At 43.4% G+C, this 25569-nt stretch overlaps 1 protein-coding gene across 5 annotated transcripts in view; it reads right to left on the bottom strand.

The window, feature by feature from the left end:
• NRXN2 (neurexin 2) overlaps nt 1-25569 on the bottom strand; it is an 899334-nt gene that overhangs the window by 433017 nt on the left and 440748 nt on the right. For all 5 annotated transcript variants that reach the window (XM_088442540.1, XM_088442541.1, XM_088442544.1 and 2 more), the window contains one exon: nt 13071-13458. In XM_088442540.1, the coding sequence (XP_088298666.1) occupies nt 13071-13458 (388 nt within the window). The remainder of the gene's footprint in view (nt 1-13070; nt 13459-25569) is intronic.

The raw sequence follows: 25569 nt of genomic DNA, 5'->3' as shown, positions 1-25569 counted from the left end.
TTGGCCACACCTAATGTTTTTGTTATCTCTCTGATGGGTTTGTTTTGATTTTTGAGCCTAATGATAGTTTGCTTCACTGATAGTGACAGCTCTTTGGATCTCAATTTGAGAGTCGACAGCAATTGATTCCAAATGCAAATGTCACACCTAGAATCAACTCCAGATCTTTTACCTGCTTAATTGATAATGAAATAATGAGGGAATAGCCCACACCTGTCCATGAAATAGCTTTTGAGTTGCTTGTCCCATTACTTTTGGCCCCTTAAAAAGTGGGAGGCACATATAGAAACCGTTGTAATTCCTACACCGTTCACCTGATTTGGATGCAATTACCCTCAAATTAAATCTGAAAGTCTGCAGTTAAAGCATATCTTGTTTGTTTCATTTCAAAGCCATTGTGGTGGTGAATAGAGGCCAAAATATAAAATTCTGTCAATGTCCCAATATTTATGCACCTGACTGTATATATACTGTATATTCTTTTACCCTTTTTATATACCATACCTCACGAAACCTAAATCTCTGTCTGGCGCTAAAGATATCGCGCCAAATTCAACTACTGTCCATTTTAACTCAGAATTGGAGGAAGATGACCTTTCTCCCATTACTCACAAATACTTTCTTATACTGTTCAAAGAACTCAAAGATGTGAAAAAGTCTGTTCAGGCTCTTCATACCATGCAAGCAGAAATTTCCGCCATTGGTTCCAGAACAGACCAACTAGAACATAGAGTTGAGAAGGTGGTTACATTCCAACAATCTTATGATGCCAACCTCACACAGCTACGCAAAGATGTTGCTCAGCTTCAAGACGGCCAAGAAGACCAAGATAACAGGGCCCGACGTAACAACATCCGCATCAGAGGTATCCCTGAAGATGTCGAACTTCCCCACCTTCAGCTCTATCTCAAAGGCCTGTTCATGCAACTTTCTCCCTCTACTCCGAAGATCATCTGCTCCTAGACCGAGCCCATCGCGCGCTGAAATGGCTGCATTCCTTTACAGCGAAGGAGACTATAATGAGTGAGGTCCGCAATCTCCCTTCGGTCACCTTTAGGGATGTTACTCTCCAGATCTTCCAGGATGTTTCCACTTTGACTCTTGCTAAATGTAGGGACTGTACCCTGCTTTGTCACCATCACATAAGATACCATTGGGGTTACCCCTTTCGCATTCTAATATGGCACCAGAACCAGCTACATGTGGCTCGGTCTCTCCTTGAAGCCCAATCTCTTCTTACAACCCTGAGTATATTTCGAAGAACTTGTCCCTACATCCTCTGCCCCCTCCCCCAAAGGTCTCGCCAGACGACTCGACGCCCACTTCCACCAGAATGGTCTACTGTTCCTGCGTATTCCAAGTCTTCCACTCTGATCCCTGAGACCCTCTAAAAGGTTTACTGTTATGTTGTTTTTGTGGTTTCATGGTGGGGCCCCTCCACTTATGAGGACACCCCCCATTATGAATACTTTATACTATAGTCTCACTATTTATATTTGGAATTCATTTAGCCTATTTTTGATATATTTACAGAGGTTTATGTAATTATGCTTTGGTGAAGCTCCATTATAATGATTATAAGATATATCGATTCTATACACATTCATGTTTTAACTGTTTGCTTATTACAGCTTTATTGAGACTCTGTTGAACTGTTTGTATGTATATGTCCATAAATATACAAATCCTGTCTAATAGTTTGTATTTAGATTTTGTCTGGGAAGATTTATCCCTCAATTTATTGCCATTCCTTGTTTATTATTTTTTATTTTTCTGTTTCTATTGTATTTCCCTTACCCATTTATATGTTCCCCTCCTTATAGTGTTTTCCTATTTTGCACAACATTGGCTCACCTATATTTTCTCCTATTTCTTGTGGCCTCCTTCCCTTTTTTGTTTCTTTTATTTTCTCTCCCTATACTACACCTGTACGATACTACACTTTTTTCTTCTTGAATTCTTACTATATTTAGGGCTTGTGGGCCCTTTTTTTTTCTATGACATCACTATGGATATGCGGCCCACTTCTGCTGCGCCCCTACAGGGTCTTGTACCCAATTGCTGACCAATGTGCTTTATTAGTGCATGTTCCCCTCCCCCCTGTCAGCACATTTGGCCGACCTACCTTCCTTATCCCTCACCGGTTTCCATTCTTTCTCAAACAGGACAATCCTCTCCTTTCTACTTTTGCTTACCTATCTATTTTCAATTGTTTTTTCTTTCTAGCTTTCCTCTCAACCATCGCGCAAGGGTCTTAAGGTACTCTGCATCAATGTGAAAGGCTTCCCCAAAAACGTAGCAAACTCTTTACCACCCTTAATTTATACAAAGGAGACTTAGTATTCCTCCAAGAAACCCACTTTTTGTGAAATCTCCACCCAGAACTTTGCTCTAAAACCTATCCCACCACCTATCACGCCTGCGACTCTAGGCATAAAACACAGGGTGTTGCTATTCTCTTTGCCTGCCATCTCACTTTTGATATGATCGACTCTTATAAAGATGAGGAGGGCCGCTTCCTTATTCTTGTGGGTACTCTTTACAATACTCTCTGTACCATTGTCAACATATATGCCCCTAACCAAGCCCAGCCTGCTTTTTTTACTAGACCAGATACCCTTCTCTCTCATAAACAGCAGGGCTCCCTTATTGTATCTGGTGATTTTAATGCAGTACTGAACCTCTCACTAGATAGATCTACCTTGGGGGCCACTGACTAAAACACTGCGGATCTCCGTAACTCCAAGGCACTGCTTGATCTCATGAAGTCCCAGCTTCTCTATGATTCCTGGCGGGTTCGAGAGCCCCTTACTCGGCACTATACCTGCTCAGCCATGACCTAGCCCTCCGGCTTGGGGATGTTAAAGTCCATCCTTTGATATGGTCTAATCACGCTCCTGTTTCAGCTGACCTCTCCTTTATCACTAAACGTCCTCGTCCAACGACATGACGTTTAAATTATGCTATTTTTCATTCTCGCGATACGATCACCAGTCTCAATACCCTTCTTATGGATTATTTTCAATTAAATGCTCTCCCAGGCACTTCTCCCTCCACTCTCGGGTTAGCCCATAAAGCTGTGTTACGTGGACATCTGATTAGTATAGCATCCAAAACTAAAAAGGATTTTCTAACTCGAACTAACTCCCTCTCCATCCGCCTCCAACAACTGGATTCACAACATAAACAGTTCTCTAGCCCTTCCCTTCAACAAGAACTACTCGCTGTTCAACATTCTCTCTCCCTTAGAAATATCCTCATATATAAAAATTCCAAAAATCACCTTCTTAACGACCCGGCAGCTATTTGTTCTGAATTCTAGAGCTTCTACAGTAACCTGTACAACCTGCACTCTGCCTCATCCCCTACTTCCGTCCCACCTACTGCGATGGCAATTCAAGAATTTCTTTCCGCTGCCAATATTCCTCAGTTGTCTCATAATGTGAACCGGGGTTTGACTGAGGAGATCTCGGAGGAGGAAATCATAATTTTCATTAAACAGCAGAAGTCCGGCAAGTCCCCTGGACCTGACGGCTTTACAGCTGCATACTATAAAAAATTTATGGAACACCTGGTTCCCCACCTGCACTCCCTTTTTAATGCTGTTCTACAGGGGGTTCCTTCCCTACAGATATGGTAGGAGCCAGGATCATTGCCTAAGGAGGGTAAGGACCCGCACAATTGTGCTAGTTATATGCCTATCTCCCTTCTCAACCTAGATGTTAAAATATATGCTAAAAATTTAGCCAATAGAATTAACCAGGTCCTTCCCTCCTTGGTCCATTATGATCAGGTCGGCTTTGTACGGGGAAGTCAAGCTCAGGATACCCGTAGGACCATAGACTTAATCCATACCATAAATTCCAGCTGTTGTCCTTTCTCTCGATGCTGAAAAAGTATTTGATAGGATCTCCTGGACCTTTATGTCCCAAACCCTACGATCATTTGGGATATCGGGAGACTTCCTGACTGGTGTCATGGCCCTCTATTCCACTCCCTCTGCTACTGTTTCCATCAACGGCATCCCTTTCCTCATCTCAAATGGCACCAGCAAGGGCTGCCCTCTGTCCCCTTTGATCTTAGCCCTAGTGATAGAACCTCTGACCTCCCTTGTCTGACTAAACCCTAGCATTCATGGAATGCAGGTTGGGAATTCATCTTCCAAAATCGCCCTTTTTGGCGACGACATTTTACTTACCCTTACTAAACCCCGGATATCTTTACCCAATCTTTACAATTTATTAGACCACTATGGTGCGCTCTCCGTGTACAAAATCAATTTTTCAAAATCTGAGGCCATGCTCCTCCATATCCCTCATCAGGACGCGGAGGCCCTTAAATCCTCCTACAGCTTTAAATGGCAACATTTCCTATGTTGTCAGTTAAAGCTGTAGGAGGATTTAAGGGCCTCAGCGTCCTGATGGAGGATATGGAGGAGCATGGCCTCAGATTTTGTAAAATTGATTTTAAATACCTTGTGGTCTTCCTGACATCCCGTTATGATCTTTTATATCAGGAAAATTTTCCCCAGCTTTTTACGAAACGACAAGCGGATCTAACTTCTTGGAAATGGCTTATACTCTTGTGGCTGGTCAGGATCATCACAGTCAAAATTACTATTTTCCCTAAATGGCTGTACCTTTTCCAGACCCTCCCAGTAGCAGTTCCCCTTACCCTCCTTCAAAACCTTCAGAAATCTATCAACCATTTTATATGGTATGGTAAGCCCCCTCGGCTATCTTCATCCATCCTTACAAAACCTATTTCCAAAGGGGGTAGAAGTCTCCCGGATTTTAAGCTCTACCTATCTAGCTTCACATTTTTCCCAAATTGTTTCCTCTTACTCCCCCCAAGGAACTTCCTCCTGGCTCAATATTGAATCCAGGTATATTAATTCCTCAGACCTATCTTCCCTATGGGGCTTACAAAAGAAACACCGTCCTCCTCCCTCTAATCTTCCTCCAACACTTAAATTTCTCCTACACATATGGGTCTTATACTCACTTAAATTTGATATTATCACTTCTATATCTCCTCTTAGCCCCATATGGTGTAACCCCAATTTCCCCCAAGGTTTACATATGGCCCGCACGAAATCGTGGATAACAGCATCCCTTAAATTTCCTGCTGATTTTTGTTCAAAAGGGGTCTGGCTCTCTCTCTCAGACCTACAACTGCAATGTCCAACCCAATCCCTAAATCCCTTTGAATATTTCCAAATACGACATTTTTTAGGCTCCCTTTTCCGCGACCTCACTCCTTTTGAATGACTTTGTAAATATTGCTCCATGTCTAAGGGGATGATCTCTCATCTATACAGCATCCTCATTGATGCTGCTCTGCCTACTACTAATTCCCATGAATCCTCCTGGGAGATGGATCTTGGCCCTCCACCTGACTAAGAGGCTTGGGATGACATGAGACTGGCAATTGCTAACACCTCTATCTCTACCAGCCTTAAAGAAACTTCTTACAAATTGTATTACCGTTGGTACTATACCCCAGTATGGCTCTCCCAAATGTTCCCTTTTGCTTCACCCCTTTGTTGGAGAGACTGTGGCCTCCGAGGTACCCTATCCCATATCTGATGGACCTGCCCGGCTCTTGAACCTTTCTGGACCTCGGTTCATGCTCTTCTGAATACTGTCTTTGGAGACCCGATTCTGAAAGACCCATGGACCTTCTTTTCAAGTTACCCCCCTCCTGATCTCAGCAACAGCTCTGTTAAATTGTTGTCCAACATTTTAGTTGCCACTAGAAGTTTGATTGCTCGTAACTGGAAAAACTCTGTTCCATCAACCCTCTCTGCCCTAAAATCACAAACCTGGCATAGAGCAGAAATGGAAAACATTATCTACTATCTTCATGATAGAGGCCATATGTTTTCTCAGGTTTGGGCTCAGTGGCTCTCATACAATAGCACTTCGCCACCTCTGCTCCTGCGCTCGCTACCCATATGTGATCATGCGCGATGGCTGAGTCTGCTCCTCCCAATCCGACTCCTCTGTGACAACCCCCCCTAATTAATTAATTAACTGAATACTTTTCCCTCCTGGACTCCAAATGGCACATTTTTTTCCTTATAATGCTTTTTATCTATCATTTGGTACTCTCTATGATATCTTGCTTCCCTTGGTAGTCCTTTTCCAACACCCTTCCACCCCCTTTACTGACCAGCCCCCCCCCCTCATATACTTATTTCATAAAAAAAAAATGGCCCATCTGTACTGTTTATTATATTTGTTTTCCATGTTTTTTCTCTGTGAGCTTTCTAAATAAAGAATGAAAAAAAAAAAAACATAGCCAAAAACCTAATCCTGGTCAATCTACACCAACATGCCAAATTTGGTGGAGCTAGGTACAAAGCTCTGGCCATACATAAAGGACAAACAGACAGACACACGCACACACTTTCTTGTTTATTATAAAGATGTGGTGAATTGCGGACTATTTTCATCAGAATGGTTATTTTGCATTTGTTCTATCCAGGTCAACAATACAACTGCAAATTTTAAATATGTAGCAACCAGCTTGACAACGCACCACAGCCAGCTGAATTAATGATCTAATAAGTGTTGCTATGACAGTGTTATCAGTGTAATTTCCCAGGCTGACCAGAGCACATAAAGAGCATTGTCAAGCAAAACTCTTAATTCACACTAAAGCACTGTGCATTACTTAAGCTGGCCACACATCTAAATATTATCTGTCCAACCAGCCAACTAGTTGATTGGTTGGAATGAAAATCTGGTAAGGTATGGAAGCAAATGACAATCAGCAATTTACTCCCAAACGCCGGAAAATGGACCAAAACTGTTGTTTGAACAAATAGTTTAGATCAAACATTTAACAAACTTGTCTGATCGACCATTTTCATCTGTTTTCTGGCATTTAGGAGCAAATTGCTGATCATCAGTTACTCCCATACGTTACCAGATTTTCATTCCAACCAATCAACAAGTTGGCTGGTTGGATGTAAGTTGGTCTAGTGTGTGGCCAGCTTTACTGTAAATGTAATAACTAATGTTGTCCCTATTTCTTATTCTTCTTTCTTACAGAACTGTGTAAATAATTGTACCAGACACATTCTTTTGCAAAATACAGTAGCTGAAAAGCTATAATTAATGGTAGTCTATGGGTTTCATATTATAGAGTACCACTATAGAAAATATAATAGCACCTTCTGTGAAAAAGCATTTACATAATTATTCTTACTATAAATTGCCAATATTGCTGGCACTTGGATCAGATATTTATTCAATATGAGAAAAAATGCATGAACAGCTCTTAAAAGGGATTCATACAGACTTCTGGTGTCTGTGCAGCTAGTATGGATACATTTTCTCTGTGAGTCAGTGGCCGCATCGCCTCATAAGCAACCATTGTGGTTGTAAAGTCTTCTACCGCACTGTAACAGCTTTTGCTGTACCTAGAAGAAGTGGAGTATCTTGTTATCCCTGGAAGACTGCTCTATTCAGCGAGGATGTGAGTGACCGCCATTGCCTGCTGCATTGGCAGGAATTCAACAGAGCAGGAATTGAGCCTGATTGCTGTCCAACATCTCTCTGCCCATTTTGGCTGCACTCTTATCCTGTGTTTTAGCCTTGGCTGAAGGGTCATCCATATAGGTGCATCTTCGACAGACTGGGATCGAGGATGGTCACTCAAGGATGGTCACTTTGCCCAGTTCTCCCACTTTATCTACCATCTTTTGTCTTCAGTGGATAGGCTGAAAGACCTTTCTGCTTAGCTCCAGCCCCGTTTAAAGCCCTACATGCTACATCCTTGGACTGTGCTCTTTAAGCTCGAGAAACCTCTACAAGCATCTTGTTGGATCTCAGCCTCCAGAGCAACATACCTTATTGTGGATTTGCAGGCTCCTTGAGTAGGATCTTGTACATCTGTCTATTTTCCTTCTAGGTACAGAGGTGTGCACATACTTTGCTGCCATCATTTACTTAACATGGAAGTTCGCCATATTACAGACCCTGATGGCCATTATATCATCATGGAGACAGATATCTGTCAGGTTTTATAAACTTTGTTTAACTTATATGCACCAAACTCAAATGCTTTCTCAGATTTTGGCATAACCAGATTCCACATCTATTATTATGGGTGGGTGACACTAATACACACGGCTGGACACGTGCTACCACTCCACACCCCTCCTGTGTGGAATCTGTCATCACCACAGTGGGGAATTTCACCTCTGTTCACCATTTAATGGACACCTGCTAACTACTGCACTCCTTAGACCACCTACATACTTTCCATTCTGCAGTACACCGTTGTTTTTCACAAATTAATAATATACTTATTTTGAAACTTTCAGTTATCTGACTGCATTTGGCAGAAATGTATAACATCTTGGATCATGCGCTGGTTTAGATAACTTTGCATATCCCGTCAGCTGACTATGTTGACCTCCTGTGGTCTATTAGGAAGAAATGTCAGGATCTGGCAACCTGTAATTACCGTACTTGTGCAATACAATTAATGTTGCCTTTACAACTTATTCTGCAACCCCATATTATTCCTGTTTAGGGTGGGCAGTTTTCTGGAAGTGGAGCCCATATGTAAGGGGTGATATTTTCTGCACAAAAATGTTTATGTATTATGACATTGAGTCCACTGATTTCTGGTTACGTTTTGTACTGAAAGTGTTTCTATTATCAATAAGTTGTGCTCACCTTGAACTTTGCCCATTGTAATCATATTGTCGTTCCTTATATCTTTTTTCTTATATTTGTTTGGTTTTTGTGTATTATTTTGTGCTTCAATAAAGAATATTATAAAAAAGGGTTGCAGAAACAAGTCACCCTGAATAGCCACTCCATACGCGCATGCAGGGGGGGTTTCAGAGTAACTAGAAACCCCCATGGCCACTGCTCCATCGCCATGCAGCTGAACAACATTTTTTTTTTATTAAAAGGAGCAGCTGGAGTTCAGGCAACTGTGCCTGCTCTTACACTGGCTGGAGCTGGGCTGGTTTAATGTAGGGGGAGCTGCTGCGGCAGCGCGCAGTTCCACCCAGGAAGTTCTGATGGGTCATTGCATGAAGGCCAGGCTGAGCTGCCATCAGGTGACTGTATTCCCGACGCTTTCTCCTGGACCTGGAGCCGCAGGTGAAGTTATGTAGGGGATGCCCAGTGGGGGAGGGGCTGTCAGCGGGGGGTTATTGCCAGTGCGTGGGGGGGGTTGCCAATGGGGGTGTTCTTTAATAACTGAAGCTGCACTTGTTTGCCTGTGCTTATGTTTTTTTGTGAAGAGCTGTGCGTGTACAGTATGTGTCTGTCTGTGTCAGTGTGTCTTTGTTGGTGTGTGTGTCTGTGCGTAGTCTTTGTGGGTGTCTGTGTCAGAGTGTGTCTGTTTGCGTGTCTGTGTCATTGTATGTGTAATGCCAAACTGACTGTCATCCAAACAAATATATATATATATATATATATATATATATACTGTATATATATATATATATATATATATTTATATATATATATATATATATATATACATATGTATATGAAATATTTATTGTGGCTAGATTTTCTTTCTGGTATTTGGAAAACCCCTTTCAAAATCCTGCGTTTGCCACTGACTGCCAGTTCAGACATTATTCAGCCAGATTGCATTAAAGACAAGGGAAGCATTAAGTACTGTGGAGGTTGGCATCTGATTGGCCAAATCAGAATAGCAAGGAACACTCACTATTTTACAGGTCTCACTTTATGCTGCTTAATTGTACAATCCATTTAAAGTGAAATTGAGATCTTTCCAGTGCTGGTGGGAAATTTATTCTGTATACTTTAATGCCTTGTGTGGGATTGTGGGTAATCACTTTTCATTCTTGGTGGTAGGATTTTGGTACGCCTACAGAATCACTGTTATCTGTGCTGAATGTCACTTATTTTGGTTGGTATGTATTATATCTGCTTGTATTGAAGCTCAGATTGCGGTGTAGCCTGTGCTGACTTTTTAAACCAGAGCATAAGACTGGTACAGGATTAGAGACTGTCTCTATCTATTGTACTGTAGCTCCGGAATAAGGTTGTCAGATGATCACTGTTACATTCAGTTCAATATGAATGCTAAATAATCCAATACATAGTACAGGATTCCCAATTGGGTTTGAAATAGAAACCTGTTGATATCATTGTAAGAATTTAGAGGTACACTAATTTTCTAAAGGTAGCTTTTGTACATATGATAAGAGTGAAAGGTCTTCCAGCTCCGAAAGCTCTCCGTGACATCACCCAGCTCCAGTTTCCAAACGGGACTGTGAGATCAATTATGAAAGGGGAAGGAGCACAGCAATACAATGAAACATTAGGTAATGCAGTTTTAATTAGATCTAAAAGCAGAGCCGCAAATACTGGTTAGAGCTTAACAGTTTCTTAAGAACATAATTTGCTCCTGTGCTATTTGTTACTGACATCAAATATCTATTTATTTTATTAATAGACATTAGACCACGTTTTGCAACGTAGTAGATGGATCTACACAAATTAATACAAAATGTTATGTTATGTAAGACATACGTGCATGCAGTAATGTACGTTCATTTCTGACTCAAACTGATGGGGCAATAAAGTAATACATTTTTCCAGCAATCTAATTGTATTTTTAAATGCATGTTAGACCCTCTCATACAGTACAGTATATATACATTGGATACTGATACATTTCTAAATGCTGAGCAATGACAGCTTATTTATACAATATATATATTTATTTTCATATACTCGTTACATGTCCTCTAATAATCTTACAAGTTACATTTACACTGATATGAACCGGTATGAAATACCGACAGTCGGGATCCTGGCAGTCAGAATCTCGACGCCGGGATCCCGACAGGGTTAACATACCTCCCCCTCTCCCTACCCTAACCCTCCCTGTTTGTGCCTAACCTCCCCCCTAGTGCCTGAACCTAACCTCCCCCTCCCCGTACCCTAAACCTAACCCTCCCCCCTTAGTGCCTAACCCCTAAACCTAACCCTAGACTCCCCCCAACCATGTTACTTACCTTCGCTATCTCAGCAGTCGGGATGCCAGCGCCGGAATTCTGACCGGCGTCGGTATTCCGGTGCCGGTAATGTAATCGTTGGCATACCGACTGACGGGATGCCACAGTGAGTGCTTCCAGTTAAACACTTTGAAAAATGTACCTGGATTTTAAATATGCTCTAAATCTGTGTCATTTGAAACATATATGTTTATCAACAATTGAAGTCAAGTGTATATGTAGCTTGATATTGTCATTTGAAAACAACAGAGTTTTATTATTGTGGTGGTCACATTGGTTACTCTGTATGTATTTATCTATTATTTGTAATAATTGGTAACAACATTAAAATATAATAAAAAAGTAAGAATATAGCATATATGGGTGAATACACCCAGTAGTGTGAAGTATAAATACTGTACATTAGGAGTTATACATGACCATATAAAGCTCAAAGGTGCTTATATACATGTCACTTAACTCTGATGATTTTTCAAACCTTAATATTTCACATAAACACACATTCTGTACACAGATGCACATACACAGATATATGTAGTGTGACACTAACATATACTGACATTTACACAAACAGACTGACATGAAACTGACATTTACACAGCCCCATCTTTAATACTGCTCATCAGTCTGGTGATGATCGTGGCTTTATAGAAGATGAGCAGTAAGCCATTCAGTAAATGAGAAATGACATTACCATTACTTCCCACTTTCTGGATAGGCCATCTCCTTATGCTCTCTTATCATTGGAGCGGTCAGAGTGTAAAGAGACATTGCTTGTATAACAAAGGAGCTCACTCTATTAGGCAGCTGCATGGCAGATGTGAAAGATACTGTACTATTGGATACGGATATATTTTACTACTAATTATCCTTTTATTATTGTCATAGTTGTATTACTGTGTAACCCCACTGTTTTGCATAATAAGTATTTAGAAGGGAACAATAGGCCAAGTATAAAATAAATAACACACTTTTTGAGTATGATCAGTCTTTGTTATTCCTCACTGTATTACTGTGACCCCTTACATACTCAGATCGAGAGCCTACATTATTCTGTATTATATATGTGAGCCCCAGCTACTTGTGTGTATGTCACTAAATATCACAGTAGAGATTGAGGGGTCTATTCATCAACACTAAAATAACAGTTTTAAGGACATTTTCCTTAATTACCGTTATTAGTATTCATTAACACACCTAACACAGGAGATATCACTGATAACTCCTGGTTAAGTCCGCCTGCGTTAATTTCCACACTCCACACTCCACTGGGGATGTAGAAGCTATTCATCAAATTCCAAAAATTATTTATTTTCGGAATTTGATGGTATTACTATACGCCATTCTCAGATGTCGTATAGCAGGTTATACTTACCTGCTTTCAGCGTGAGCAGGTCCTACTCGGCTCCCTCCGTCGCTCCCTTGTCTCTCCTCTGGCTCCGGCTGCTGCTCTGTGTGTTCTCCCGGCAGAACACAGTAAAGTTGAAAAAAATAAAATAAAATCTTTAGCCCGCCCCCTCTGTCTGGCCGTACTGTCCGCTGCAGACCGGGGCGGGCGGGAGGTCAGGGTCTGCGACTGCAGCCTTTGACAGGTGGCAAGAAGGGGAGGAGAGGGGCAGACGGACACAGAATTACCGCACCTGTAATCAGCGCTGCGCATGCGCTGCTTTTGTGAATGCAAGTTAGATAGGGAATAGTATCTATTTTCTGAAAGGCTGTCATCGCAAAAATGACAGCTTTTCAGAATGGATACTTATGGAGAGGAGGAATGATGAATTCCTCCGGTAATTAGGTAGAACTCATGCAAGTTCTAAACCTAATTACCTCCATCGATTTTTTAGTAATGATGAATAGGCCCCTGAATCCTTTTCTAAAATATTATATAAATGAAAAGATAAATATATGTCTACTTCATTCTTGTTGATGCTACATATTTCTTGCAATAATATTATATGACATATTAATGAGTAAGCTCTATGTAACAGGCACCCATACCAAAATAGACTCAAATTATGCAAAAATGAAAATCTATAATTTCACTCACCCCTTCACAAGTTCCACAGCAATGAAGTCTGGCCCCTGACCTCCATTGTAGAGTAAGAGACCATCAGGGTGTCGTCCACGGAACATGAAGAGTAGATGCATAGAAGCGTAGGCTTGGAGCCGAGGAAGGGCTAGATGGGCTGGTCCTGAGCGAAAGACTACGGGATCAGCTAGCAGTGGACGGAGACCTCCAGCTCGAGCATTGAGCTCACAACGTCTGCCTAATTCACCATCTTGACATAAGTCAAGATATGGGGCGCCATTATAGCGTAGAGCAGTCAAGTGACCCAAGAAATTTGAGGGTGGAGCTGAAAGGAAACGACGCTCCGTCATTATGCCAGTTTCCAGGTGGTGAAGCTCCAGTCGGGTGTGGTCACCAGCCATGTGGCCTACAGAGACAAGCATGATATGTGTAAAAAAGAACTCTACAGAATATGTAATATCACTGAATTCATACGAGATTGCATTATATTGTGGCTGAACACCATAGAAACAGTTTGTATTTGCTGTCATTTATGCTCTCATTTAACATATATATGGAATATCTACATTTTATTTATATATTTGTCCACATCTAATTACTTAATTACTGTACTGTATTTATATCTTACATTCTACCTATCTCGCTCTTGTATAAAATACCCCTTCACCCATTCCTTCCATTCTTAGATATATTTATCTATATAAAAAAACAGAAAAAGAGAAAAGAAACTCCTATATTGGGGCACACCCTTCTCAATACAATTTAAAACTAAGTTTTATTATTATTACACTAAAATCAAGCTGGTATGTATAGCTAGACAGAAGAAACACACACACACATACAGTCAGGTCCATAAATATTGGGACATTGACAGAATTTTCATATTTTGTCCTCTATTCACCACCACAATGGCTTTGAAATGAAACAAACAAGATGTGATTTAACTGCAGGCTTTCAGATTTAATTTGAGGGTAATTACATCCAAATCAGGTGAACGGTGTAGGAATTACAACGGTTTCTATATGTGCCTCCCACTTTTTAAGGGGCCAAAAGTAATGGGACAAACTAAACAATCCTAATTCTAACTTTCACTTTTTAATACTTTGTTGCAAATCCTTTGCAGGCAATTACAGCCTGAAGTCTGGAACGCATAGACATCACCAGACGCTGGGTTTCATCCCTAGTGATGCTCTGCCAGGCCTCTACTGCAATTGTCTTCAGTTCCTGCTTGTTCTTGGGGCATTTTCCCTTCAGTTTTGTCTTCATCAAGTGAAATGCATGCTCAATCGGATTCAGATCAGGGGATTGACTTGGCCATTGCATAACATTCCACTTTTTAGCCTTAAAAAACTCTTTGGTTGCTTTTGCAGTATGCTTCGGGTCATTGTCCATCTGCACTATGAAGCGCTGTCCAATGAGTTCTGAAGCATTTGACTGAATATGAGCATATAATATTGCCCGAAACACTTCAGAATTCATTCTGCTGCTTTTGTCAGCAGTCACATCATCAATAAATACAAGGGAACCAGTTCCATTGGCAGCCATACATGCCCACGCCATGACACTACCACCACCATGCTTCACTGATGAGGTGGTATGTTTTGGATCATGAGCAGTTCCTTTCCTTCTCTTCTCTTCCCATCACTCTGGTACAAGTTGATCTTTGTCTCATCTGTCAATAGGATGTTGTTCCAGAACTGTAATGGCTTTTTTAGATGTTGTTTGGCAAACTCTAATCTGGTCTTCCAGTTTTTGTGGCTCACCAATGTTTTACATCTTGTGGTGAACCCTCTATATTCACTCTTGTGAAGTCTTCTCTTGATTGTTGACTTTGACACATATACATCTACCTCCTGGAGAGTGTTCTTGATTTGGCCAACTGCTGTGAAGGGGTTTTTCTTCACCAGGGAAATAATTCTTTTGTCATCCACCACAGTTGTTTTCCGTGGTCTTCCGGGTCTTTTGGTGTTGCTGAGCTCTCCGGTGCGTTCTTTCTTTTTAAGAATGTTCCAAACAGTTGATTTGGCCACACCTAATGTTTTTGCTATCTCTCTGGTGGGTTTGTTTTGATTTTTCAGCCTAATGATGGCTTGCTTCACTGATAGTGACAGCTCTTTGGATCTCATATTGAGAGTTGACAGCAACTGATTCCAAATGCAAATGTCACACCTAGAATCAACTCCAGACCTTTTACCTGCTTAATTGATAATGAAATAACGAGGGAATAGCCCACACCTGTCCATGAAATAGCTTTTGAGTTGATAGTCCCATTACTTTTGGCCCCTTAAAAAGTTGGAGGCACATATTGAAACTGTTGTAATTCCTACACCGTTCACCCGATGTGGATGTAATTACCCTCAAATTAAATCTAAAAGTCTGCAGTTAAAGCACATCTTGTCTGTTTCATTTCAAAACCATTGTGGTGGTGAATACAGGCCAAAATCTGAAAATTCTGTCAATGTCCCAATATTTATGGACCTGACTGTATATATATATATATATATATATATATATATATAAATTTTATTTAAAATATGTTCAAGACAAGTAATAACTGACCATAATTGGCCAGAACAACATTGGGTTTATATACCCTATAACATGAATAAGTCAGTAGTATTAGTACCAGCAAGCTTCAATCTGTCCACTGACAGGTGTAAGCAAGCTAACTGGAAAACTTTTCACTAATATGACTATAATACAATTATTGCCCCATAGAACAGACAAGAATCATGATCCAAAATATTTTTTAAAACAATATAATATGTGACTGAACACAACAAGCACGAGTAAACAAGTGAATACCTAGGTGTAAATACCCTCGATGTGCACACTTAACCAAATGTTAATTATAATAGATAATTGAACCCAAATGTGAACCATAAAACAACACATAAGAAAGGTGAGATTAAATGAAATTAAACATATACATATACACAGTGTTGAATCGTGAATTTATACATATACTGAAACATAGAATTAAAACACCCCGTCCCTTGTTGTAATTAAAAACGTAATTGTACCCTAATAGTTTTTTTTACTGAGGCATCCCTCAGTTTGCTGGGTTCTTAAAGAGTTAATAAATAATAGAATCAATGTATTTCCCAGTGCGGAGATCTGCTTTTTCCAGTAACACGTGAAAGTCAGGCTGAAAATTAGAGTCCCCGCTCTGTAACATAGAGAGCATACAAGTAGGCTGTCTCTACTATCGGCACACCGCTACAATTGTCCCCTGATGCTGTTTGCAGTGCAGGCAGCACAAATGTTCTGGTTTTGGCCAATTAGAGGACAGAGAAATGAAAGAAAAGGCACCTGTAGAAGTCAGGGAGTCCCAGCTTAGAACAAGTTGTCCGAGGTGAGGGAAGCCCTGTGCGCACAGGAGATCCCCTGTCTGCTGGGGGTTGCGTAGCTAGTTAGCATGCGGGAGTCTCGTTCGTTATCTATGTAAGATCACCTAATTCATATTTTCATTTATATCATCATTAAATCTATACTTGAAATTGTCATTGTCTATTCCATCATTATTACACTTACCATTATTTCCCTTTTTTTATAGTAATTCCATTTGTTTTATTATTACTTTTACTTTTATATAATTGTAATAGTATCTTAATTTAAATACCCCTACTTCAATTCATTCTCCTACAGCAACCTGTATTTTTATTTCTTTTGCCTTTTTTGTTCTTTTTCATTTACACCTTTGATTCCTTGGGGAGAATTTATGAAGCAGCGGCTTCTGTAAGCCGCTGCTTCCCGGTTGGTTGCAGCTACATATTTAAAACGGCACCTGAAGTCAGTGTAAAATCCGGCGGACTTTATACTGACTCCGGGTGCCGTTTTAAATATTGGACTGCAACCCGCCGGGAAGCAGTGGCTTAAAGAAACTGCTGCTTGGTAAATTCTTCCCCTTCTCTTTATCCTATTTGTTCAGCTCTCAATACACCAATCATACACCCACCACCTACATCTACCACCACAATCTATTTTTACTTTCTCTTTTGTTATCTACAGTATTAGTTCTGTTTAATTAATATATTGATATATGTTATGTCCTATTTCTCAGATTATAGGCAGAATGTAAGGGATGCAGTCAGGAAGCCGACGGTCGAAATGCCGACCACTGGCTTCTCGACTGTCAAATCAAGGCAAGGTACTAATGACAAGTGTAGAAATCCCGAGGCCTGTCATTAGACATATGCCGGGAACCCGACGCATGGCATACTGAACAAAGGTAAGCCGGGCGCAGACAGTTGCGGGGGCGGGGGTTATGTTTTAGGGCTCCCGGAGGGACTAGGGAAAGACACCCCACCCCCCAGGAGGGTTACGTTTAGGCAAGGGGAAGGGAGGTTAGGTTTAGGCACTTAGAGGGGGGTTAGGGTTAGGCACTAGGGAGGGAAGTTAGGGTTAGGCACCCCTAAAGGAGGGTTAGGGTTGGGGGGGTAAGGTTAGTTAATACTTACCTTTAGAGCTGTCGGGATATTCACTGGTGCCGGTCTTCCGACGTCGGGATTTGAACCGCCGTAGGTCCGGCGGTATTTCATGCCAATCCCGAATGTAATAGGGTGCGAGTTAACGCGCGAGTAGAAACTCGCACCTTCTCAAACATTTTAAAGATGGGAATTTGTCCCTCAACTCGCAAATGTATTAGGGTGTAACATAGTAGCATAGCAATATCCGGACTGGGACTGGAATACGTAACTCTTGAACCATGCTAGAACCGGTAATGCGTAACACTGAAACCGGGCTGGGACCGGTAAAGCTTAACACTTAAACTGGGGTGGGACCGGTAATGCATAACTCTGGAACCGGGCTGGGACCAGTAATGAGTAACTTTGGACCCGGGCTGGGACCTGTAATACTTAACAATGAAACCGGGCTGGGACCAGTAATGCGTAACCCTGGAACCTGGCTGGGGCCGGTAAAGCGTAACCCGGGAACGGGGCCGGGACCAGTAATGCATAACTTGGGAACCGGACTGGGACCGGTAATGCAGAACTCAGGAACCGGGTTGGAACTGGTAGTGCTGGTGACCGGACTGGGACCGGTGGTGCTGGATAGACTGCAACTTGAATAATTGGCAGGAATCTGCAATGAGCAGGTGAAATGATACACATTAAGGTGTGGTGACAGATGAGTTGTAGCTGGAATACTTGAAAGTGAGTGCAAGTACTTTATGATAGTCCAAAGGAACAGGTTATATGCTATGACATGAGCCCTCTGTAAGTAGAGTCTGTAATGGAAGCTGGATGTCTGTATCCAGCACAGGTGCTGAGAGGAATTCAGCCAGTTGGATTTTTAGTTTAAGTTTCAAGTTACAATTTACTGAAATTATGTTTTGGAAGTTGCACTGGTTTAGCATACGAGGGCAGCTGTTTGCAGGTATTTACTTGAAGACTGCACACAGAGAACCGGTAAGTCCACAGGTTTAATGGGTGCAAGTAGTCTCCAAGATGTATATAAGTACTGTATGCTGTAACACATAGACAACAGAACAAGGCTTCCAGCAGGTCTTAAGGGAATGCAAGCAGAAGCATATTGGTGAATGGAAGGCTGCGTGTCACGGCCAGGGTTTCTCGACATGGTAGTCACCGGATATTACCTGTGAGGTCATTATGGCGGGGGGCCTCTGGCAGCGGTGCTGGTGTTTGGCGAGGGGCATTGGCTGCGCGTGGTTCTGTCCGGGCACATTATCACTAGGCCTGGTGAGGTCTGGCGGTGTTTCCGTTCCGTTAGTATGGGCGCTGCCATCTTGCATGCAGCCATGTGATTCCAGCTGCCCAATCCTGGTAAATCATGTGCTCATTCCAGCCAGTCACAGCGCGGCACTGAGTATTTAGGAATGTCCAGAGCCTTCCTTCCTTTGCCAGTGCAACATGTTTCTCAGCTGCGGCTAGGAGAGAGTACCTGTGCCTTGCCTGCCTGCTTGTAATACGCTCCTAGCCTGAACCTTGCCTGCTCCAACCTGCTGGACTTACCCTGCACCCTCCATATACCCTCTCACCTGCCTGAGTACCTGAACCTGCTGTGTCCCTGCACCTTGCCTCCGTTCACTCCCAGCTGGACTTCACTACCTCTGCCTGCATTTGTTACAGCTCACCATACCTGCATTCAGTTACAGCTCATCATACCTGCATTCTGTTACAGCTCACCATATTTGTATACTGGACTGTTCCTGCCTGTCACTATCTGGACATTCCCATTAACCCCCACTACAGTTATCAAGTGCACTTTAGTGCTATACTTGGACTTTATTCATTTGTCATTTCCATGTCTTCTAAGTCACTTATTAAAAACTCCACTTTTTCATTTAAGTCTGCTTCTGTGTCTGCTCCTATCACCACCCCGGGTCCACAACAAAATCAGAACCTCACACTGCGAACCACAGGAGAGCATTAGCACAGTGCAAGGAATCGGGAATGCTGGATGCAGAATGCAGGCTGTAAGTAACCACACAGAGTGACTATGGATTGAAGATATATTCAGCAGGCTGGAGTGACATTCTGCAGTGTGAGAACAGCAGACTGAAAGCAGGATGAAGACGTAATGCAGAATTTGTTGCAGAAGACAGACAGCATACTGGTGTGATGGCTAAGAGTTGATGCCACACACTAGATGATGTGTGTACTCAGCTATGGCAGATGTGATGGCACAATATATATCGGGTGGACCGTACACACTGCACGAACTGGCCTACGACCGCCCGATATATATATCGTTCCCCTGCTGAATCCATGGTGATGGCCGTCAGATCTTCAGATTTGCCTGCATTGCAGGCAGGCATGAAGATACGACAAACGACACACGGGAGCGTGCAATAGTGCATACACACTGGACGATGTGGATAATTTGTCATTCCGATTCGCCTCAAAAAGTCAAATTGTCCAATATATCGTCTAGTGTGTATCCAGCTTTAGAGAAGGATCCAACTGAGAATTAGTTAGGTGCTGAAACAGGGTAAAACAGCAATATGGGAATTGCTCAGATTTGCAGAGTGGAGCTATAAGTGTTTTAGCAGTGTTGGAAGCTGCTCATGTTAATGCAGATGCTGGAGCCAGGAATCTCCTCCTCAGAAGACTAGTTGAACTGGCAAAACACAGGTGCCTGGGAATGGTTTATATAGGACACTCTGCACCAGGATTGGATACTGGAGTCATGTAAGAAGTTAGTCTCCGTCAGTGGCTGCAATGGTGTCAGCTGACCTCAGGCAAGATGACTGCCCCCATGCAGCAGGAACATATTACTGAAGTGGAGTAAACAGGAACATCCTGAGATGAATGGTCGGTGGGGACAGACAGTCAGCGAAGAATCAACGGGGGCTAAGGTAAGAGAGTCTGAAATCTGGGAGCGTGACACAAAATCCCCAAGCTTTTATTTGCCAGATACACACAGATTTTGCAGTATATTCATACATGCCTACCCTCTCGGAAGTCGCGGGAGGATCCCGATTTTTCACATAACCCCCCGCACCTCCGGAAAGGTAGGCACTGCTCCCGCAATCTGACCACTTTCTAGTGAAATGGGCAGAATGGGGAGGTTTTTTGTTGCAGATCAGCGGGTCTGTGAGTAGAGGGCGTGACATAATGACGCGATTCTATGAGATTTGCGTAATTTGTCCAAGCCTCTTATTTAAATATGCGTGGGTCAAAGCAAATTACTGTGATGGGCGTGGCTTAATGACGTGATCCATCCAGCCCCACCCCCGACACCTCCCATCTGAGTCAGGTGAAGTTCAATGTTGCCAAGTATGAATATACTATTGTTAGCACCAATAGCAAAAGTCTTTCTGTTTTGTATACATGTATGGCATTAATACTGCCACGCAGCTGATACCATGTACAATACCATGCACAATATGGGTAAAACCGAGCATGGGTATATTTATTTTCTGTGATTTTAGAGAATTGTATTAGGTGTAGCCCAACATGAGAAGCGCTAGTCACACCCTTTTAGTCTGGCAATGTTCCATTGTGATGTGGCCACGCCGCTACTGTCTGTCTGTGAAGCATTGGCATGCACTATTTGCTGTGCACTATTTGTCCTCATTAGTGGACTACCAAAGTTGGGAGGTATGAGCTAAGGCATATTATAAATTATATAAACGAAGTGAAACTTATGCGGAATCTGCAATATGCAACAAATAACCCTTCAAGTCAATTATGAGGGTCATAATGAATGGTTAGATCACCAGGCTTCTGCCTCTGTATCAGGGTATTGTATCAGGGTAGGGCTGTCTGCTTTGCTTTTAGATTACTGCTTTTAGATTACTGCTAAATGTGTTAGGGGTCTCTTTATGCACAAGATGCACTAACTGAAAATCGGTATCACTGTTATCGCAGCAATATCGATTATAATAGCTCTGCAATTCACCAGTATGGGGCTGCTTTCAAAGCCCCACCAAAAGCCACACACCTCTGCAAGTGTTTTCTCTAATACCCCAGCAGCCATGGGCTCACGGTGAAATGTTACTGTAAAATGTGCATTGGCTGCGCTTGCGTACAGTAGTTTGACCCGGCAGAAACCAAATAAAGCCTTACGGCTAGTTAAATTGAGTAGCACGGCAGTCTCCATAGCCGGCCATGGGGACACGATAAACTATGAAAATACAGAGACTGCAAGAGAAATCAATGATTTCTATACGGTAACCCTGTTGCTAAAGAGGAAGAAGCTGTGATAAACACGTCCTATGGCGAAAAAACAGAGAAAGGGGTTATCACTGCTTCATATATAGACCTCATAAAGCAGCTGGCAGTGGCTGGCTGGGCCGGGGGGCAGGGTGCCATGTGCCCCCCGGGCCGCAGCGTCATGCGGGCCGCTGCAGTCTGTGTCACTGTGACACAGACTGCACCGCGTGTGTAGCGCTGACCGGACGGAGTTCGGTCAGCGCTACACTGACACTGACTGTTGTAGGCAGCAGCCAATGAGAGTCTGTCAGACTCTCATTAGCTGCTGCTGCGCCCACTGCGGGAGCCACTCCATCATCCGGCTCCCGCAGTGGGCAATGGGAGAGACGTCATGATGTCATATGACCTCTCTCCCATAATGCAGAGCGGCCCGGCCCGGGAGGACAGATGGAGGAGCAGATGGCGGCGGCGGGAGCGGGGATTCAGGTAAGTGTTTTTTTTATTTAGTTTTTTATATTACGTGTGTCTACTGGGGGGGTGTCTGGCACTACTGGGGGCACTACAAAGGGGGGACTACTACTACTGGGGGCATTACAAGGGGGGTGGGGGACTACAACTACTGGGGACACTACAAGGGGGGGACTACTACTGGGGGCACTACAAGTGGGGACTACTGCTGGGGGCACTACAAGGGGGAGGGGACTACTACTACTGGGGACTACTACAACTGGGGGCACTATAAGGGGACTACTACTACTACTACTGGGGGCACTACAAGGGGGGTGGGGGACTACTACTACTGGGGACTACTACTACTGGGGACACTACAAAGGGGGGACTACTACTACTGGGGGCACTACAAGGGGGGGACTACTACTGGGGGCACTACAGGGGGGGGACTACTACTACTGGGGGCACTACAAGGTGGGGACTACTACTAATGGGAGCACTACAAAGGGGGGGACTACTACTACTGGGGGCACTGCAAATGGGGGGACTACTACTACTGGGGGCACTACAAAGGGGGGGACTACTACTACTACTGGGGGCACTACAAGGGGGGGACTACTACTGGGGGCACTACTGGAGGCCTGCATAAGGGTGTTCTCTCCTGTGGCACACGGGGGCACTGCATATGGGCACTATGACAGGGAACTGCCCTAATATTTATTTTTACCTTACATTAATCTCATATGGACCTGCCTCCTCCCTGGAACACTAGAGGGGGGGGGCGCCGCAGCACGCATATTCTTCAGACACACACGCTACTCCTCTGCCAGGGCCACCTGCATGCATTTGCCCCCCAGGCTAAAAGTTGCCAGTCAGCCCCTGGCAGCTGGTAAGGTAAGAACAAGGGCCTGATTCTGATTACCACGCAAGTTTAAATCAGACAAATCTAGCAGGTTAATTTCAGCTCGACTTTTCCCGCCTGACTCGGATCTGAAATCGAGGCAAAACGTCATCATCCCGCCTTCCGGGTCTCGCGGGTTTTGGATTCTATATAAGGTACCCGCGTCGGCGCCATTTTCTCACTCGGCTGTGGACTGTGAAGAGGGAGGATGGGAGTTAGGGCTGGCTGGGCTGTGTAGTGTAGTGCAGTGTAGTGTTTTGCTGTGCTGTGCTGCTCTGTGCTGCTGTTGTCCATAGGGGCTGTGTCCACTCCTCCAAAGTCCATAGGGGCTGGCTGTGTGGTGCTGTGCTGCTGTTGTCCATAGGGGCTGTGTCCACTCCTCCAAAGTCCATAGGGGCTGGCTGTGTTGTGCTGTGCTGCTGTTGTCCATAGGGGCTGTGTCCACTCCTCCAAAGTCCATAGGGGCTGGCTGTGTTGTGCTGTGCTGCTGTTGTCCATAGGAGCTGTGTCCACTCCTCCAAAGTCCATAGGGGCTGGCTGGACTGTGTTGTGCAGTCAGTTGTCCATAGGGGCTGTGTCCACTCCAAAGTCCTGTGCAGTGTCCCAGTCCTAAAGGGGTGCTGTAGTGTTGTCCAGGGGGTGCTCTGTCCATCAGGGGTGCTCCCCCCAAGTGCAAAAAAAATAAATATTTTTTCTGTGTTTGTGAATTGTGTGCACAGTAGCCGCACGTGCATCAACAAAGGAGCAGCGCCAAGCGTGCGCCTGTGTCCTAAGTAAAGGGCCGGCTGGCTTGTCCGTTAAAGGGTGCTGTAACTCCCAAAGTGCACTCCCAAAAAAATTTAAAAAATATATATTTTTTTGTGTTTGTGAATTGTGTGCGCTGTAGCCGCACGTGCATCAACAAAGTAGCTCCAAGCGTGCGTCTGTGTCATAAGTAAAGGCCTGGCTGGCTTGACCGTTAAAGGGTGCTGTAACCCCCAAAGTGCACTCCAAACAAAATAAAGAATTATTTTTTGTGTTTGTGAATTGTGTGCACTGTGGCTGCACGTGCATCAACAAAGGAGCAGCGCCAAGTGTGCGCCTGTGTCCCATAAGTCTGTTAAAGGGTGGTGTAACCCCCACAGTGCACTCCACAAAAAATAAACAATTCTTTTTTTTCTGTGTTTGTGTGCAAAATGTATGCGCAGTAGCCGCTCGTGCATCAACACAGCAGCAGCGCCAAGCGTGCGCCTGTGTCATAAGTCAAGGGCCGGTTTGGACATCTGGTCTGGACTGAAGGACGTGCCAACAATTTCTGACATGTCTACTGTCACTGCATATGATACTGTCACCACTGACAGAATGGTGGAGGAATTATTTTCTGTGTTTGTGAATTGTGTGCACTGTGGCTGCACGTGCATCAACAAAGGAGCAGCGCCAAGCATGCGCCTGTGTCATAAGTAAAGGGCCATCTGGCTTGTCCGTTAAAGGGTGGTCTAACCCTCAAAGTGCGCTCCACAAATAAAAAAAATTCTTTTTTTTCTGTCTTTGTGAATTGTGTGGGCTATAGCCGCACCTGCATCCTCAAAGCAGCAGCGACAAGCGTGCGTCTGTCTGTTAAAGGGTGGTGTAACCCCCAAAGTGTGCTCCAACCAAAATAAAATAATCTTCTTTTTTTCTGTGTTTGTGTGTGAAATGTATGTGCAGTAGCCGCACCTGCATCCTCAAAGCAGCAGCGACAAGCGTGCGTCTGTTTGTTAAAGGGTGGTGTAACCCCCAAAGTGCACTCCAACCAAAATAAAATAATCTTCTTTTTTTTTGTGTTTGTGTTTGAAATGTATGCGCAGTAGCCGCACCTGCATCCTTAAAGCAGCAGCGACAAGCGTGCATCTGTCTGTTAAAGGGTGGTGTAACCCTCAAATTGCGCTCCACGAAAAATAGAAAATTCTTCTTTTTTTTCTGTATTAGTGAATTGTGTGGGCTGTAGCCGCACCTGCATCCTCAAAGCAGCAGCGACAAGCGTGCGTCTGTCTGTTAAAGGGTGGTGTAACCCTCAAAGTGCGCTCCACGAAAAATAGAAAATTCTTCTTTTGTTTTCTGTCTTTGTGAATTGTGTGGGCTATAGCCGCACCTGCATCCTCAAAGCAGCAGCGACAAGCGTGTGTGTGTCTGTTAAAGGATTACATCGGTGACAGCATCCAAGTAGGCATGTCAGACAGTCCGTACCTGTACTGGCAGGAAAAAGAGGCAATTTGGAGGCCCCTGTAGAAACTGGCTCTATTTTACCTGAGTTACCCCCCCTCCAGTGTGTACTCCGAAAGAGTGTTTAGTGCAGCCGGGAACCTTGTCAGCGAAAGGCGTAGGAGGTTGCTTCCACAAAATTTGGAGAAGATGATGTTCATAAAAATGAATTATCAACTCTTCCAGGGAGACCAGCCTCCAGAACATACAGAGGGACCTGTGGTGGTGGATTCCAGTGGGGACGAATTAATACTCTGTGAGGATGAGGATGTACACAACACTGAAGAGGGTGAGGAATCGGTGAATGAGGAGGATGAGGGCGACA

This window comes from Taudactylus pleione, unplaced genomic scaffold (genome assembly GCF_031769625.1).
Source record: "Taudactylus pleione unplaced genomic scaffold, aTauple2 ptg000313l, whole genome shotgun sequence".
Lineage (NCBI taxonomy): Eukaryota > Metazoa > Chordata > Amphibia > Anura > Myobatrachidae > Taudactylus > Taudactylus pleione.
Note: the sequence above shows the minus strand (reverse complement) of the source record. Positions and strands in the feature narration are given on the sequence as shown.